The sequence below is a fragment of the Pongo abelii genome, chromosome 9 (genome assembly GCF_028885655.2).
Source record: "Pongo abelii isolate AG06213 chromosome 9, NHGRI_mPonAbe1-v2.0_pri, whole genome shotgun sequence".
Classification (NCBI taxonomy): Eukaryota; Metazoa; Chordata; class Mammalia; order Primates; family Hominidae; genus Pongo; species Pongo abelii.
The window spans coordinates 122,490,683-122,506,969 of NC_071994.2; the positions used below are offsets into that span (position 1 = coordinate 122,490,683).

General features: G+C 40.6%; 1 protein-coding gene across 2 annotated transcripts in view; it reads left to right on the plus strand.

The window, feature by feature from the left end:
- CBL (Cbl proto-oncogene) overlaps positions 1-16,287 on the plus strand; it is a 101,755-nt gene that overhangs the window by 63,612 nt on the left and 21,856 nt on the right. For both annotated transcript variants that reach the window (XM_002822604.3, XM_054525243.2), the window contains 9 exons: positions 1,677-1,823; positions 3,813-3,969; positions 4,775-4,896; positions 5,926-6,063; positions 7,707-7,794; positions 8,114-8,245; positions 8,452-8,655; positions 14,879-15,010; positions 15,099-15,476. In XM_002822604.3, coding sequence (XP_002822650.2) covers positions 1,677-1,823; positions 3,813-3,969; positions 4,775-4,896; positions 5,926-6,063; positions 7,707-7,794; positions 8,114-8,245; positions 8,452-8,655; positions 14,879-15,010; positions 15,099-15,476 — 1,498 coding nt within the window. The remainder of the gene's footprint in view (positions 1-1,676; positions 1,824-3,812; positions 3,970-4,774; positions 4,897-5,925; positions 6,064-7,706; positions 7,795-8,113; positions 8,246-8,451; positions 8,656-14,878; positions 15,011-15,098; positions 15,477-16,287) is intronic.

Sequence of the window (16,287 nt, forward strand, 5' to 3'; positions counted from 1 at the left end):
GGCTCACACCTGTAATCCCAGCACTTGGGGAGGCCAAGGTGGGCAGATCACGAGGTCAGGAGATCAAGACCGTCCTGGCTAACACGGTGAAACCCCATCTCTGCTAAAAATACAAAAAAATTAGCTGGGCGTGGTGGCGGGCGCCTGTAGTCCCAGCTACTCGGGAGGCTGAGGCAGGAGAATGGCGTGAACCCAGGAGGCGGAGCTTGCAGTGAGCCGAGATCACGCCACTGCACTCCAGCCCGGGCGACAGAGCGAGACTCCATCTCAAAATAAATAAATAAATAAATATAGTACATTTATATGACAAGAATAAACTTTTGAATACATAAATACAAATTACTGGGTCAAAGGAAAATAGACACGTATTCAGTAGCTTGTTTAGTGTAATAGTATCTATATCATCTGTATCCTGTTTCTGTGGCAATAGCATTAAAGAGAACAAAGGTAATCTGATCAAAGGACACATGGAAAAGTAGAGACTACATCTGGTATGTTAAATGGTACTGTGTGACATCTTTTTTTTTTTTTTTTTTTTTTTGAGGTGGAGTTTCGCTCTGTCGCCCAGGCTGAAGTGCAGTGACACAAACTCAGCTCACTGCAACCTCTGCCTCCCGGGTTCAAGGGATTCTCCTGCCTCAGCCAGCCCAAGTAGCTGAGGTTACAGGCGCACACCACCATGCTCAGCTTATTTTTATATTTTTTAGTAGAGACAGGGTTTTGCCATGTTGGCCAGGCTGGTCTTGAACTCCTGACTGCAAGTGATTGCCTGCTTCGGCGTCCTGTAGTGCTGGGATTACAGGCGTGAGGCACCACTCTCCACCTGTGTGACATCTTTATAATCATATCCATTAAACAGGTTGTGAGAACAAAATTAACTAATTGTTAACAGTAGCATATGCACTTACGTAGAAATTTTTGTGTGGTTTGGATGTTAGCATCTCATTTTTGGTAAAGGAAGAGGAGTTTGGGTAAAATTTATCTCTTTAAGTCTGATTTAGTGAAAGAAATATTAGGTCTGGATACTTAAAAATTCTTTTTATTAAGACTTTTTATTTATCTTTTATTTAGATATGTTATATGATGATAAATATACTTGATAAATACACCTGCAAAGCAGGAAATAATACATCGGTTTCCTAACATTTTTTTCTTTTGTGATAGAGTGATTATAGCAGTACATAAGTTCTTCCACTTATTTGTTGAATTCTCTTACCTGTCATCCTAAAAAAGTAAATTTGTCCATGTTCATGCTTAGCTATTAAGCTTTATTAATTCAAGATTAAAAGCTTTAAAATATATGACTAAATTTTTTCTCGTTTACTTCATAATATCTATTTGAATGGAGGAGATAAAAGTGGAGGCAGTGAATGCAAAGTATTTCTTCATTGTATTTGTATCTTTCATATGATCTTAGAGCAAAAAGTTTCTAAAACCCTTCTTTAAATAAAGACAACAATATCACTGAATATGTAACATCCTCAACAGCACATTTCTTTTCTCTTCTCTACTTTTTTATATCCTTGAATAATACTGGTCAGAAAGAATATTTGAAGAGGTTCTTTCTAAATGTATTTTAATATTCATGTTAATTATACATCTTGTATGGTGAATTTGGTGCATTTAAAATAAAAATAATTGTATGTGTTTAATTATTGCGTTCTGATCATTTGTAGGCGAAACCTAACCAAACTGTCCCTCATCTTCAGCCACATGCTGGCAGAACTAAAAGGAATCTTTCCAAGTGGACTCTTTCAGGGAGACACATTTAGGATTACTAAAGCAGATGCTGCGGAATTTTGGAGAAAAGCTTTTGGGGAAAAGTAAGTCTCAGAATAATGAATTTGAACTATGAAAAACTAAAGCTTACGAGTTTTTTCTTTACTTTTTTACTAATGAAATATTTAAAATTTGGGAACTCTCTGAGAAAAGTAATATGTGTACGTATTTCCTAGCTTTGGTTAAATATTTTTTGCTCTGTTCATTGTTTTTAAAAAATAGTTTTGCAGATTAAATTGAAACCCATGCTCTTTGAATACTCTTCCCTTTCTCTCCCCATCCATTGTCCCCTTTTTTTTTTTTTTTTTTTTTTAAGACGGAGTCTTGCTCTGTTGGCCAGGCTGGAGTGCAATGGTGCAATCTCCACTTACTGCAAGCTCTGCCTCCCGGGTTCACGCCATTCTCCTGCCTCAGCCTCCCAAGTCGCTGGGACTATAGGTGCCTGCCACCACGCCCGGCTAACTTTTTGCATTTTTAATAGAGACAGGGTTTCACCGTGTCAGCCAGGATGGTCTCGACTTCTGACTTCGTGATCCACCCACCTCGGCCTCCCAAAGTGCTGGGATTACAGGCGTGAGCCACCACGCCCAGCCCCATTCTGCTCTTAATGGACATGTACATTTCACATTATTTGCTATCAGCAGTGAACAATATCTAAATTGTCTTCATATGTAAGAAATTGTCTTTATTTACATACATAGGAGTGGAATTGCTAAGTCTTGGGGTTTTACATCTTCTGCTTTGCTAAGTATTGTCCAGTTTCTTTCCAAAATGGTGTACCAGTTCATATTTTACAGTAGTCTCGCAATTTGGCTAATGCTGGCGATGTGAATTGGTGTAATATTTTGCTTTATATTCCCTGATGAGAAGGGAGATTGAGCTTCTCACCTTTATGACCAGTCAAGATTCTTATTCTTACTTGCCTGTTCCTATTTCCTATTTCCTAAGGAACCATTTTCTTATTGAGTGGTTTATCTTTCTCTTATTATAGGTTACTAGTTCTTTGTTAGTTACTTACATTACAAATATCTTCTCCCAGTCTGTGGCTTACCTTTTCCATTTTGCTGTATTGTCTATATATATATTATATAGGTTGATTTATGCGTCAAGCTTGTATTTTTAAGTATAAATATAAATATCCTGGGTTTTGTCGTGTTATTTTTTTTTTGAGACAGGATGTCACTCTGTTGCCCAGTCTGGTGTGCACTGGTACAATCGATCATAGCTCATTGCAACCTCAAACTCTTGGACGCAAGCAGTTCTCCCAAGTAGCTGGGACTATACGTGTGTGCTGCCAGGCCCAGCTAATTTGCAGACAGGATTTTGCTGTGTTACCCAGGCTGGTCTCGAGATCCTGGCCTCAAATAATCCTTCCCCCTGGCCTCTCAAAGTACTAGGATTACAAGCATGAGCCACTGTGCTAGGCCCAAGTTTCTCTTTAAAGGCCTTCATTTTTGGCCAGGCACAGTGGCTCACTCCTGTAGTCCCAGCACTTTAGGAGGCCAAGGCAGGAGGATTGCTTGAGGCCAGAAGTTTGAGACTACTACCCTGGATGACATTACAAGACCCAGTCTTTATTTGTAAATTATTTTTTCTTTTTCTTTTCTTTTTTTGCAGCAAGGTTTCACCCTGTTGCCCAGGCCGTAGTGCAGTGGCACGATCTCACTTGCAACCTCCGCCTCCTAAGTTCAAGTGATTTTCCCACCTCAGCCTCCAGAGTAGCTGGAACTAATTAGTCCAGCTAATTTTGTTTGTTTGTTTTTGTAGAGACAAGGTTTCACCATATTGCCCAGGCTGGGCTCAAGCAATCTGCCCACTTTGGCCTTCCAAAGTGCTGGTCCTCCCAAAGGCATGCGCCATGGCGCTTGGTCCCCTTCTTTCTGTTCTTAAAGAAGCTGAACTGTATTTTGAATTAAGAGAATTGAAATTGGTGAGAGAGCTTAATGTGGCTCTCCTTCCTTTCCTTGGTTATGGCGATGCCTGGAATTATCTCTGTTATTTCATTTTGTGCCTCCTCTCCACCCCTGCCCCAGGACAATAGTCCCTTGGAAGAGCTTTCGACAGGCTTTACATGAAGTGCATCCCATCAGTTCTGGGCTGGAGGCCATGGCTCTGAAATCCACTATTGATCTGACCTGCAATGATTATATTTCGGTTTTTGAATTTGACATCTTCACCCGACTCTTTCAGGTAGGATACTAAAAAAGTTGACTAAGCTGGTTACTGCTACTTTTCTGAAGAGAAAGCTTTTTTTTTTTTTAAATAACGTTTGGGGTTTTTGTCTGTATGAAAGTATTTTAATTCATTTTAGGAACTATGCCAAAAAAAAGATTAAAACTACCTCATATTACAAATATATGTATGTGTGTGTATGTATATATAGTGAAAATGACAGCTATACCACCTGCTTTCTTCTCTTCACATCTTTCCTTGTTATTGAATATTCTTCTTTTGTATCATTTTAATGTTTGTGGAATAGCCAGAATATGGATATATTAGTTTTCTGATATTGGATATTTGTGTATGTTTGCAACTTTTTCTCCTGTTTTATTTAAATTGACTGTTAATATTGAGATGTTTGGATGCTTCAAAAACAACTCCTTTCTTTTTCTCTAAAAATAATGCTTTTTCTGGTGTTCTTTGTGCCAATTTGCATACGCATTTATTTGGAACTTATTAGTTGCACCTGTAGGCCCTATCCTTGTTTTCAGTTTGTTGTTGTTCAACCCCACTACTGTTAATTAGAGCTTTACAAATTCTAGAATTTTCATTTTGTATTGTTAAGTTTCTCCCTATAAGCATATATTCTTTTTTTCATAGCTTTTCGAGTTTTTAATCTCCTGAACACATGTGTCTTCCCTCTGAGTGATGGTATAATTAAAAATTTCTGACAATGAATTGAGAGTTGGTGTTGTTTTTTTTTTTGTTTCTCATTGCCCTCTGAGTTGGTTGTACGTCTTACCTGAATAGTCTGTGATTGATCTTGTTTCTTTAGCCCTGGTCCTCTTTGCTCAGGAATTGGAACAGCCTCGCTGTAACTCATCCTGGCTACATGGCTTTTTTGACGTATGACGAAGTGAAAGCTCGGCTCCAGAAATTCATTCACAAACCTGGCAGGTCAGTGCAGTGAAGCAAAGAGATTTATTTTTTTGAATTTTGTTATCTTGAGACTTCTGCTAGTATAGAAGAAACATGACCTTTATTAGTTTTGCAATAGCCAAGATTCTGCAATAGGATTTTGATATCTGTTTATCAGACGTATTGACTTAATTCAGAACCTACAATTTGATAAATGTTTTCAGGCCACTTAAGAATTGAGTTTATGGCCAGGCACAGTGGCTCACGCCTGTCATCCCAGCCCTTTGGGAGGCCGAGGCGGGCGGATCACGAGGTCAGGAGTTTGAGACTAGCCTGGCCAAAGTGGTAAAACCCTGTCTCTACTAAAAATACAAAAATTATCCAGGCATGGTGGAGGTTCCTGTAATCCCAGCTACTCAGGAGGCTGAGGCAGGAGAATCACTTGCACCTGGGAGGTAGAAGTTGCAGTGAGCTAAGATCACACCATTGCACTCTAGCCTGGGCTACAAGAGCGAAACCCCATCTCAAAAACAAAAACAAAAAAGAATTGAGTTTTTGTGTCTTTTTCTTCTGGTGTGGAGTCATGGAAGAAGTTACTCTCTTTTTAAAAATATTTTCTTTCTTTTTTCTTGTCACGGACTTGAAGCTCAGAAGAAGTTATTCTTGGTTGGGTGTGGTGGCTCACGCCTATAATCCCAGCACTTTAGGAGGCCAAGGTGGGCAGATACTTGAGATCAGAAGTTCAAGACTGGCCTGGCCAACATGGCGAAACCCCATCTCTACTAAAAATATAAAAATTAGCCAGGCGTGGTGGCACATGCTGTAGTCTCAGCTACTCGGGAGGCTGAGGCAGGAGAATCACTTGACCCAGGAGGCGGAGGCTGCAGTGAGCTGAGATTGTGCCACTGCACTCCAGCCTGGGTGACAGAGCCAGACTCCATCTAAAAAAAAAGAAAGAAAGATATTGTTATTCTTGACGGTCCTTTTGATTTTTGTCTGTATCTTGCCTTGCCTTCCACCCTAATACCAGCGTAATCTACTAAAGCTTCTGTTTATGTCTGTTCATAGTTATATCTTCCGGCTGAGCTGTACTCGTCTGGGTCAGTGGGCTATTGGGTATGTTACTGCTGATGGGAACATTCTCCAGACAATCCCTCACAATAAACCTCTCTTCCAAGCACTGATTGATGGCTTCAGGGAAGGCTTGTGAGTACCTACTGCATACCATCTGTTAGAGTCTAGGAACTTAGGGGCTGTACAACCTCATCATTAATGACTTTATTCCAGGTTTCTTAAACTGCAGACCAAGATTCAGGAAAATATTAACAGATGATATTGATTTGACCTTCAGGTCCTGGAAGATTTTTGTTTTTCTTTTTTAGGGATTCCATCAGTGAAATTATTCTCTACCTACCGCTTCAGTTATTACCGTAAATAAACTTTATCTTTCTTTTTTCCAAATGTTAACTTATTTTCAAGCCTATGTTAGGTTTTAAAATATACCAATTAGCAGAAAATTTGACCAGTTATTTAACTAGCCGGCATTCAAGTGATTCAATATTCCTAATGGCCATAGGCCTCAGTGGCCTTCATCTGCTTTCATCCTCACTTCACTTTTGTTCAGCAGCATTTTGTCAGGCCTTGGGCTTTTGTAACCTATGCTGCTATTTATAACTAAGTCCTTATTTATTCCAGAATTGCTATTCCTTTGAGAATTCAAATTAATTATCAGTTGGTAAACACTTAAAAATACTAACAGTTGACCAGATGGCAGAAAACTAGCTTGTGTTTTAAAGTGATTAGGAAAATACATTTTATATTATACATTATCTTTTACTTACAATAGCATTGGGTTGGAAAGAAGTGCTGCCCCAAATGTCAGAACAGTTTGATGCTAGAAACTGTGGATCTCCCTGGCAAATGATCTCAGTAGCTTAATTTGCATCTTGTTACATTGCCTTTAAATTGGTGTCTCTCATTTTCTTAAACTTGTAAATAAAGGTATTTCAGGTCTTTGATCAAAAGCAAATGCAGTTTAAGTTAAGGATTTAAGCCGGGTGCAGTGGTTCACACCTGTGATCCCAGCACTTTGGGAGGCTGAGACGGGCGGATCACCTGAGGTCAGGAGTTCAAGACCAGCCTGGCCAACATGGCAAAACCCTGTCTGTACTAAAAGTACAAAAAGTTAGCCGGACGTGGTGGTGGGTGTCTGTAATCCCAGCTACTTGGGAGGCTGAGGCAGGAGAATCACTTGAATCCAGGAGGCAGAGCTTGCAGTGAGCCAAGATCACTCACTGCAACTTCAAAAAAAGTAAAAAGAATCTGTCACACACACACACACACACACACACACACACACACACAAAGAATTTCTATCTGGTGGCTATCCATTGATTAAAAATGGGTTGGTAAACTGTGACCCATGGGCCACCTGTTTGTTCCCCGGATGAGCCAAGATAGTTTTTCCTAAGAGTCGTTTTGAAAAAAACAATCAGAGAAGAATATGTGACACAGACTAATGTGGCCTACAAATCCTAAATGATTTTCTATCTGGCCCTTTACAGAAAAGCTTTGCTAACCAACCCCTCGATTAAAAGATAGAGCCTATGGCATTGTTACCTGGAGAAGGAATAACAGTTTTTGGAGAATATCTTTGAACTGTTCTGTGTTATTTATTTTTTTGAAGTATTATTTTTTGGAAGTATTTATTTTTTTGAAGTAAGATTTATCTTTATACTTACACCACGTTGCCCTTTTAGAATGGAGAAACTCTCAGATTCCATTTGTCTATATTAGCAAGCACTGGTAAATTGGCTTCAATAAAACCCAAGGTTGGTTACTCTTTACAGCTATTTGTTTCCTGATGGACGAAATCAGAATCCTGATCTGACTGGCTTATGTGAACCAACTCCCCAAGACCATATCAAAGTGACCCAGGTGAGTTGTGTTTCACATTATAACCATATCACTGGACACAAGCTTTAGTATATTCCTTATAGAACTGATGGCATAATTGAACTAGTGAATTTGGTGACTAGATTAGTGAATTTGTGTGTATGTGGTTTCACTTTAAACCCTGGAGCTTAAAATAGGACCCAGACTAGATGCTTTCTGGTTTAAGAGAAAATAAACCACTATTGTGACATTTTTATATAAGCAAAATTTGTATAGGAAACAAGTCTTCACTTTTTCTGTTAACATTTATAATTGCAGTTATTTATTCAACTAATAGTCTCTTAATTTTTTTTAATCAAAGGAACAATATGAATTATACTGTGAGATGGGCTCCACATTCCAACTGTGTAAAATATGTGCTGAAAATGATAAGGATGTAAAGATTGAGCCCTGTGGACACCTCATGTGCACATCCTGTCTTACATCCTGGCAGGTACGGATCTAAACAGTGACTTTTTTCAGCTATGTAATCACCTTGGAAAATTCGGTATTATATAGCCTTTACTGATATAAGGGGTGGCCTGGCTTTTGGGGTTAGGTTTAAACTTTTTTTTAATCTCTAGGAAATGTGTTTTCTAGTAGATTAATATTTTAAGTATTTTCAGATGCATCTGTTACTGTCTTTTGCTTCTTCTGCAGGAATCAGAAGGTCAGGGCTGTCCTTTCTGCCGATGTGAAATTAAAGGTACTGAACCCATCGTGGTAGATCCGTTTGATCCTAGAGGGAGTGGCAGCCTATTGAGGCAAGGAGCAGAGGGAGCTCCCTCCCCAAATTATGATGATGATGATGATGAACGAGCTGATGATACTCTCTTCATGATGAAGGAATTGGCTGGTGCCAAGGTAAGATGGCAGTTTAGGAGACTGGCAAAATCCATTATGAGTTGTGTTCTAAAGCCGTAAAACACTTAACGATATCCAAACTACAATGATAGGTAGTATTAATAGCTAATATTTATTGAGCATTTACTATATGACAGATACTGTGTTAAGCACTTTACTTGTTTTTTACTCAGATAATCTTTACTACAACCCTATGAGTACATACTACTATTATCCTTATTTAACAGAATAAGAAACTGAAGCACAAAGAGATTAAGGAATTTGCCGAAGATCACACAGCTAGTAGGTTGAAGCATCTGTGACCAGGCATTCCAGCTTAAGGCCCATGTTCTTACTGTCTGTATTTTAGGACTAAGACTTTATTCATATCTCTTGGTGGAGAATGTGAGGGAGAAATAAAAGAACTGGACCCTCTTTTGCTAATGCAACTAGAATAAGTTCTGTTCCCTTTTTTTTTTTATTTTAATGGAGTCTTGGCATTAGAAGATTGGGGCTGGGCATGCCTATAGCTCATGCCTATAATCCCAGTACTTTGGGAGGCTGAGGCTGGAGGATCAGTTGAGCCCAGTTTGAGGCCAGCCTTGGCAATATAACGAGACCCTATCTCTACCCCCGACTCCAAAAAAAAAAAAAAAAAAAAAGCTGGGTATGGTGTTGTGCACCTGTAGTTCTAACTACTCTGGAGGCCAAGGCTGGAGGATCAGTTGAGCCCAGCAATTCGACATAGCAAGACCGTATCTTTACCATCACTGCCCTCATGCCCCCCTAAAAAAAAAAATAGCTGGGCATGATGGCGTACGCCTGTAGTTCTAACTAATCTGGAGACTGAGATGGGAGGATTGCTTGATCCCAGGAATTCAAGGCGGGAGTGAGTTGTGATTGTACCACTGCACTCTAGGTTGGGTGACAGAGCGAGACCCTGTCTCATAAATAAATAGTAATTGTATACAATGTGTAGTGTGACTTATTTCTGTAAAAAAATTTTTTTAAGCATATACATAGAAAAATTGGATGACTACATACCAAACTAATCACTGTTATTTCTGAGGATAGGAATTCAGAGCACTTAAATTCTGTGGAATATTTGAATTTTTTACAATTAATGCATATTACTTTTTCAAAGTGTTTGTTGTGCTAGATGGTTGACTGCTATATGGGATAAGAAGTCTAAGACAAGGCTTTCAAGGAGGTAATCGTTTTACTTAGGAAGAGGACATATGTGCAGGTGAAACGCTTCAACACAAGGCAGACAGTGAACATTGTTCCAAATTGTTGGGTACACTATAAGTCGGATAGGAGTTTAGAGGAAAGAAGTAAAGGAACACACTTTCCCTAGCCATGTAGAAATGCAAACAGAAAAAAAAAAACAGCCTCATATATTTTGTCATTTGGCCATTCCATAATTTATTTTGTTTTCCTTTTAATGAACATTCATATTGTTTGCAGGCTTACATATATTGGCCTGCTTTTACAAGTCTGTCTAGGCTAGCAGTGGGATTGCTGCATAAGGGAGTGTGTATTTCAACTGTGATAGAGGGGAGGGTTATAATTAACAGAGGGGCTTATGGGAATATCACAGTGATAATGGTATTTTGTTTTTTAGCTGGATGGTAGGTAAGTACATGGATGTTTTATTCCTTGTACTTTATAGTTCATTATATATTTTGTATGAATAAAATAATTTGAGTGAAAATATTTTAACTTTTGGATAGTTATTAAAGTTTATCCCCCTTTTTTGATCTTGAAATCACTCTTGAAGGTATGGAAAAGAATGAGAATGCCTGTTTCTTCACATCCTGGTAGATGTTGTTTGTTGTTTTATTTTGATTTGTTTTTAATATACTGAATCTACTTATAGTTGGTGAATGCACATGGATTTTTTTTAAGGTTTAAAAGAATTGCTAAAAAACCTACAAAAACATTGGTTCCCTGCCTCTGCCCCCTCCAGCACTTCTCTGTCCCCTCGTTCAGAGTTTTAATTCTTGAAACTGTTTACTACCTCTGTGTTTCTTAACCATATGCTTATACTGCTTTTTCTGGATTCTTGATCTCTTCACCTCAGATGTTGTGGGAGAGGGTTTAGGTCTCTTATTATCTCCCTCCTCCCTACTCCATATCCTCCCACTACAGTTACTTGAATTTGGCTTAGTACTCAGTGTTTACATAATTTCACTCCTTACTGTGCCAAGTAACATACTATATAATAATTACTTTTGCTTATACAACTTTCTGCTTTTCCTGGTATAATTATTTTTATTTTCTTAGTTTTCAGTTTGTACCTGTCACTGCCAGATCATACCGTACTCTCAAACATCCTCTCAATATAGTTTCTATGAAATAAAATCTGTTAGTATAGTAGTATGTGATACCATGTACTGCTGTGTAGGAAACAGGAGTCATCTGTGTTCCGCTCCAGTCTGCTCCAGTTATTCTCTATGCCACACTACTTGTCACCCTGAGGTGTCCCCTCGCCATCCTCATGGGACTTCATTGCCTCTCCTTTGTTGGAGTACCTTGGTTCCCGTGTTTTCCTCTTTTTTGCTTTACTTCTTTGTTTATGTCCTTAAAGTAGCTTTCTGTGAAAGGGTGAGAGAGAAACTTCTTGAGATCTTTGGTATCTTAAAATGCCTTTATTCAACCCTCAAACGTGAATTGACTAGTTACAGAATTCTAGGTTAATAAATATTCTGCTCTAAATTGTTAAGGCTTCACTGACTTCTGGCTTCTAATGTATTTTTGCTTTTCAGTGCTTCCTTTCCCTCTGTCACCAAAAGCCTTTTTTTTTATTTTTTGAGACGGAGTCTTGCTCTGTCACCCAGGCTGGAATGCAGTGGCGCAATCTTGGCTCACTGCAACCTCTGCCTCCCGGGTTCACGCCATTCTCCTGCCTCAGCCTCCTGAGTAGCTGGGACTACAGGTGCCTGCCACCAGGCCTGGCTAATTTTTTTTGTATTTTTAGTAGAAATAGGGTTTCACCATGTTAGCCAGGATGGTCTTGATCTCCCGACCTTGTGATCCGCCTGCCTCGGCCTCCGAAAGTGCTGGGATTACAGGTGTGAGCCACTGCACCTGGCCTACCAGAAGCTTTTCAGATATTTTCCTTATCCTTGATTTGATGAAAAATGTAAGGGTATTTTTGGTTTGTTTGTTGTGGGTTTCCTTTTCTTTATTGAGCTAGATATGTAATAAACCCTTTCTAGTTGGATATTTATGTCCTTTAAGTCTTGAAGTCTTGGAAATGTTTATTTCTCTGATCACTTATTTTCCATTTATAAATTTATAAAGGTTCCACCTTTTCTGGAGCCTTACATGCTATGATAAAAGAATATTGAGGCCGGGTGCGGTGGCTCACGCCTGTAATCCCAGCACTTTGGAAGGCCGAAGCGGGCAGATCACCTGAGATCAGAAGTTCCATACCAGCCTGGCCAGTGTGGTGAAACCCTGTCTCTACTAAAAATACGAAAATTAGCTGGGCATGGTGGCGCATGCCTATAATCCCAGTTACTTGGGAGGCTGAGGCCGGAAAATGGCTTGAACCTGGGAGGCAGAGGTTGCAGTGAGTCGATATCGCGCTATTGCACTCCAGCCTGGGCAACAAGAGTGAGACTCCATCTCAAAAAAAAAAAAGACTATTGCAAGGATCCATTATGATGTTGAGACATGAATTTAAAAATATGATTAGTTCAACCCTCTGTGCTTAAGGAATGAGAGAAAGATTGATGATCGGCAGAGAGGGCCTTCCAGAATGGGGAAAGGATTTAAAGAATGATACAGAAGTCGAAATAATCATTAGAATGTGCAGGAAACACTGAGGAGATGAGCCTGAATAGAGCAGCGTTGATGCTTGTTAGGGAGTTGTGGGAAATACCTTTCTTTGGTTGCAGAGACCAGATTAGAAAGACCTTTGAAAGCTGGGCAGGAGGGTGAGATTTTGTAACAGGGCAAATTGGGAGTTACTGGTGGTTTTTGAGTTGGTGAGTGTTTGAGAATGGCTAAGCTGATAGTGGTAAGCAGAAGGATGTGGTGAGATAAACTACAAGTTGGGAAATTCACTAGATTGTTTTAATAAATCACGGCCAGCCGCGGTGGCTCACGCCTGTAATGCCAGCACTTTGGGAGGCCAAAGCAAGGAGGATCACTTTAGCCCAGAGGTTTGAGTCCACCCTGGGCAACATGACAAGACCCCGTCTACCCGTGCCCCCCCCCCCCCCCCAAAAAAAACCACATGTGGTGGCGCACAGCTTGTCCCAGCTACTTGAGAGGCTGAGGCAGGAGGATGGCTTGAGCCCAGGAGGTCAAGGCTGCAGTGCACCATGTTTGTGCCACTGCAGTCCAGCCTGGGCTACAGAGCAATACTCTGTCTCCCATAGATAAATAAGGTCTGGGGTTGGTAAGTAGAATGAAATGGAATATACAGGTATGAGAATCTTTTAGGGAAAAATCAGCAGGATATAGCTACTGACAAAATAATTATGATGAAGTGAGAGGAGGCTTGACTAGTAACTTTGACTTTTGTCATTGAGCTATTTAGCTGCTCATGCTACATTGTCAGCTAATTGGGAGCCCGTTATCTTAAGCATGTGGATAAAGCAAAGAGCTAAAGATGAGAGCTTTTCTGTCATCCACCACCCAACACTAATAACAGGACTAAATATGGCTGTTTCTCTGTCAGTGTTGCTTTGCTGTTGGGGAATTTAAATGTAGAGTAGCATTTTTTTTTTTTAATGAATTACTGTATATCTCTTGACAGCTTACTTTGACAAGCTTATCAGCTATTCCTAAGCCTGCTATAGGCAGGGAAATGGAAAAGGTTATATATGTGTTCTGTCTTCTAATTTGGTACCTCATTTTTTAGAGCTCAAATTGGCGGAAAATATTAATCCCTTTTAATTCTTTTTTTTTTTTTTTTTTTGAGACAGAGTCTCGCTCTTTCGCCCAGGCTGGAGTGCAGTGGCGCTGTCTCCGCTCACTGCAAGCTCCGCCTCCCGGGTTCATGCCATTCTCCTGCCTCAGCCTCCCAAATAGCTGGGACTACAGGCACCCGCCACCATGCCTGGCTAATTTTTTGTATTTTTAGTAGAGACAGGGTTTCACCATGTTAGCCAAGATGGTTTTGATCTCCTGACCTCCTGATCCGCCCTCCTCGGCCTCCCAAAGTGCTGAGATTACAGGCGTGAGCCACCACGCCCAGCCTTAATTCTTGAATTGAAATAATTTATTTCTTTGGAAGGGTTCAAGATGCTTTTTAGTGATATTCTTGATCATTTTTCTTTACAAATTCACCTTAAAAAAATTTTTAGTTAAAAAAAGTTTTTTAAGGAGGGATCTCACTGTGTTGACCAGGCTGGTCTTGAACTCCTGGCCTCAAGCAATCCTCCTGCCTCCCAAAATGCAGGATTATAGGTGTGAACCACTGTACCGACTCTCATCTTCTTTCTTATCTTAATAACCCACAGAGAATTCACCGTCATTGATCTCTTTCTTTATTATGTCCCTTAAACATTGTTTTCCCAGGTACTTTGTTGAGAGGTTAATATCAGTACCCCCTCCACCGCCATCCTTTTTTTAATTTTTGTCGAGACAGGCTCTTGCTCTGTTGCCCAGGCTGGAGTACAGTGGCAAGATTATGGTTCACTGCAGTCTCAAACTCCTAGGCTCAAGCAGTTTTCCTGCTTTAGCCTCCCAAATAGCTGTGTGCCACTATGGCCCAGCTAATTTTTTATTTTATTTTTTGTAGAGACGGGTTCTCATTATGTTGCCCATACTGGTCTCGAACTCCTGCCTCCCAAAATGTTAGTATTACAGGTGTGGGCTACTATGCATGGCCTGCCCCTTTCTTTTTATATGGATTCCTATTTTTAATCTTGAAAAGATTTTTTTCTTTTTCCAAAGATGAGGGGGTAGAAAACTGTAGTAATTTTTAAAATTGTAAGCTAGGAAACTTTTTGTAGCCCTGTCCTTTCTAAATAGATTACCTGTAGCTTGCAATGGGTATGGTGTTTCTGTGATTGAGAGTGCCCTCTTATGGTGACACAAAAATTATTCAGGAAGTGCTGGAGTCTCTGGAAGTTTTTTAAGAGGGTGTGTGCGACCTCAAACCTAAGTCTGGCCCATTTGTAGTTGCAAGTGTTCCCATGGTATTTGCCATCCACAGCTTTAGGAGAGTTGAAAGGTGCCATTTCCCCAAACGAAAGTAACCTGTTAAATTTTTTATGTACCCTAGGTGGAACGGCCGCCTTCTCCATTCTCCATGGCCCCACAAGCTTCCCTTCCCCCAGTGCCACCACGACTTGACCTTCTGCCGCAGCGAGTATGTGTTCCCTCAAGTGCTTCTGCTCTTGGAACTGCTTCTAAGGTAAAGCATTTTCCATTACTGCAGTTTTTGGATTCTTTGCTGTGTACTAGTGGGTTTTTATTGATTTGCTTTCACCCTGCTTCCACAGGCTGCTTCTGGCTCCCTTCATAAAGACAAACCATTGCCAGTACCTCCCACACTTCGAGATCTTCCACCACCACCACCTCCAGACCGGCCATATTCCGTTGGAGCAGAATCCCGACCTCAAAGACGCCCCTTGCCTTGTACACCAGGCGATTGTCCATCCAGAGACAAACTGCCCCCTGTCCCCTCTAGCCGCCTTGGAGATTCATGGCTGCCCCGGCCAATCCCCAAAGTACCAGTATCTGCCCCAAGTTCCAGTGATGCCTGGACAGGAAGAGAATTAACCAACCGGCACTCACTTCCATTTTCATTGCCCTCACAAATGGAGCCCAGACCAGATGTGCCTAGGCTCGGAAGCACATTCAGTCTGGATACCTCCATGGTGAGTCTTAATTTTGAAACTATCTAACCTGTTAAGAAATATGTGTGGGCCAGGCACAGTGGCTCATGTCTGTAATCCCAGCACTTTGGGAGGCCAAGGTGGGTGGATCGCTTGAGCTGAGGATTTCGAGACCAGCCTGGGCAACATGGTGAAACCCTGTCTCTACAAAAATTACAAAAATTAGCTGGGCGTGGTGGCACATGCCTGTAATTCCAGCTACTCGGGAGGCTGAGGTGGGAATATTGCTTAGGCCCAGGAGGCCAAGCTTTCAGTGAGCCATGATTGCACTACTGCACTCCAGCCTAGGCAATAGAGTAAGACCCTGTCTTGAAAAAAAAGAAGAAAGAAAAAGAAATATGTGTGGATAGAAGTTTATGGGTTGAAATTTTGTGATGGGTTTTATATGGAATTCAGAGATGCTATAACATAATTCCTACCCTCAAGAAGTATGGCTGGGCGTGGTGGCTCACACCTGCAATCGCAGCACTTTAGGAGGCCGAAGCAGGTGGATCACCTGAGGTCAGGAGTTTGAGACCACCCTGGGTAACATGATGAAACCCCATCTCTACTAAAAATACAAAAAAGTAACTGGGCCTGGTGGCGGGTGTCTGTAATTCCAACTACTCAGGAAGCTGAGGCAGGAGAATCACTTGAATCGGGAGGCAGAGGTTGCAGTGAGCTGAGATCAGGCGATTGCACTCCAGCCTTGGCAACAAGAGTGAAACTTTGTTTCAAAAAAAAAAAAAAAAAGTGTATATTCATAGACTAGATGAGGCAGTTTGTAAATATTGCAGTAAATGTCCTTTTATAA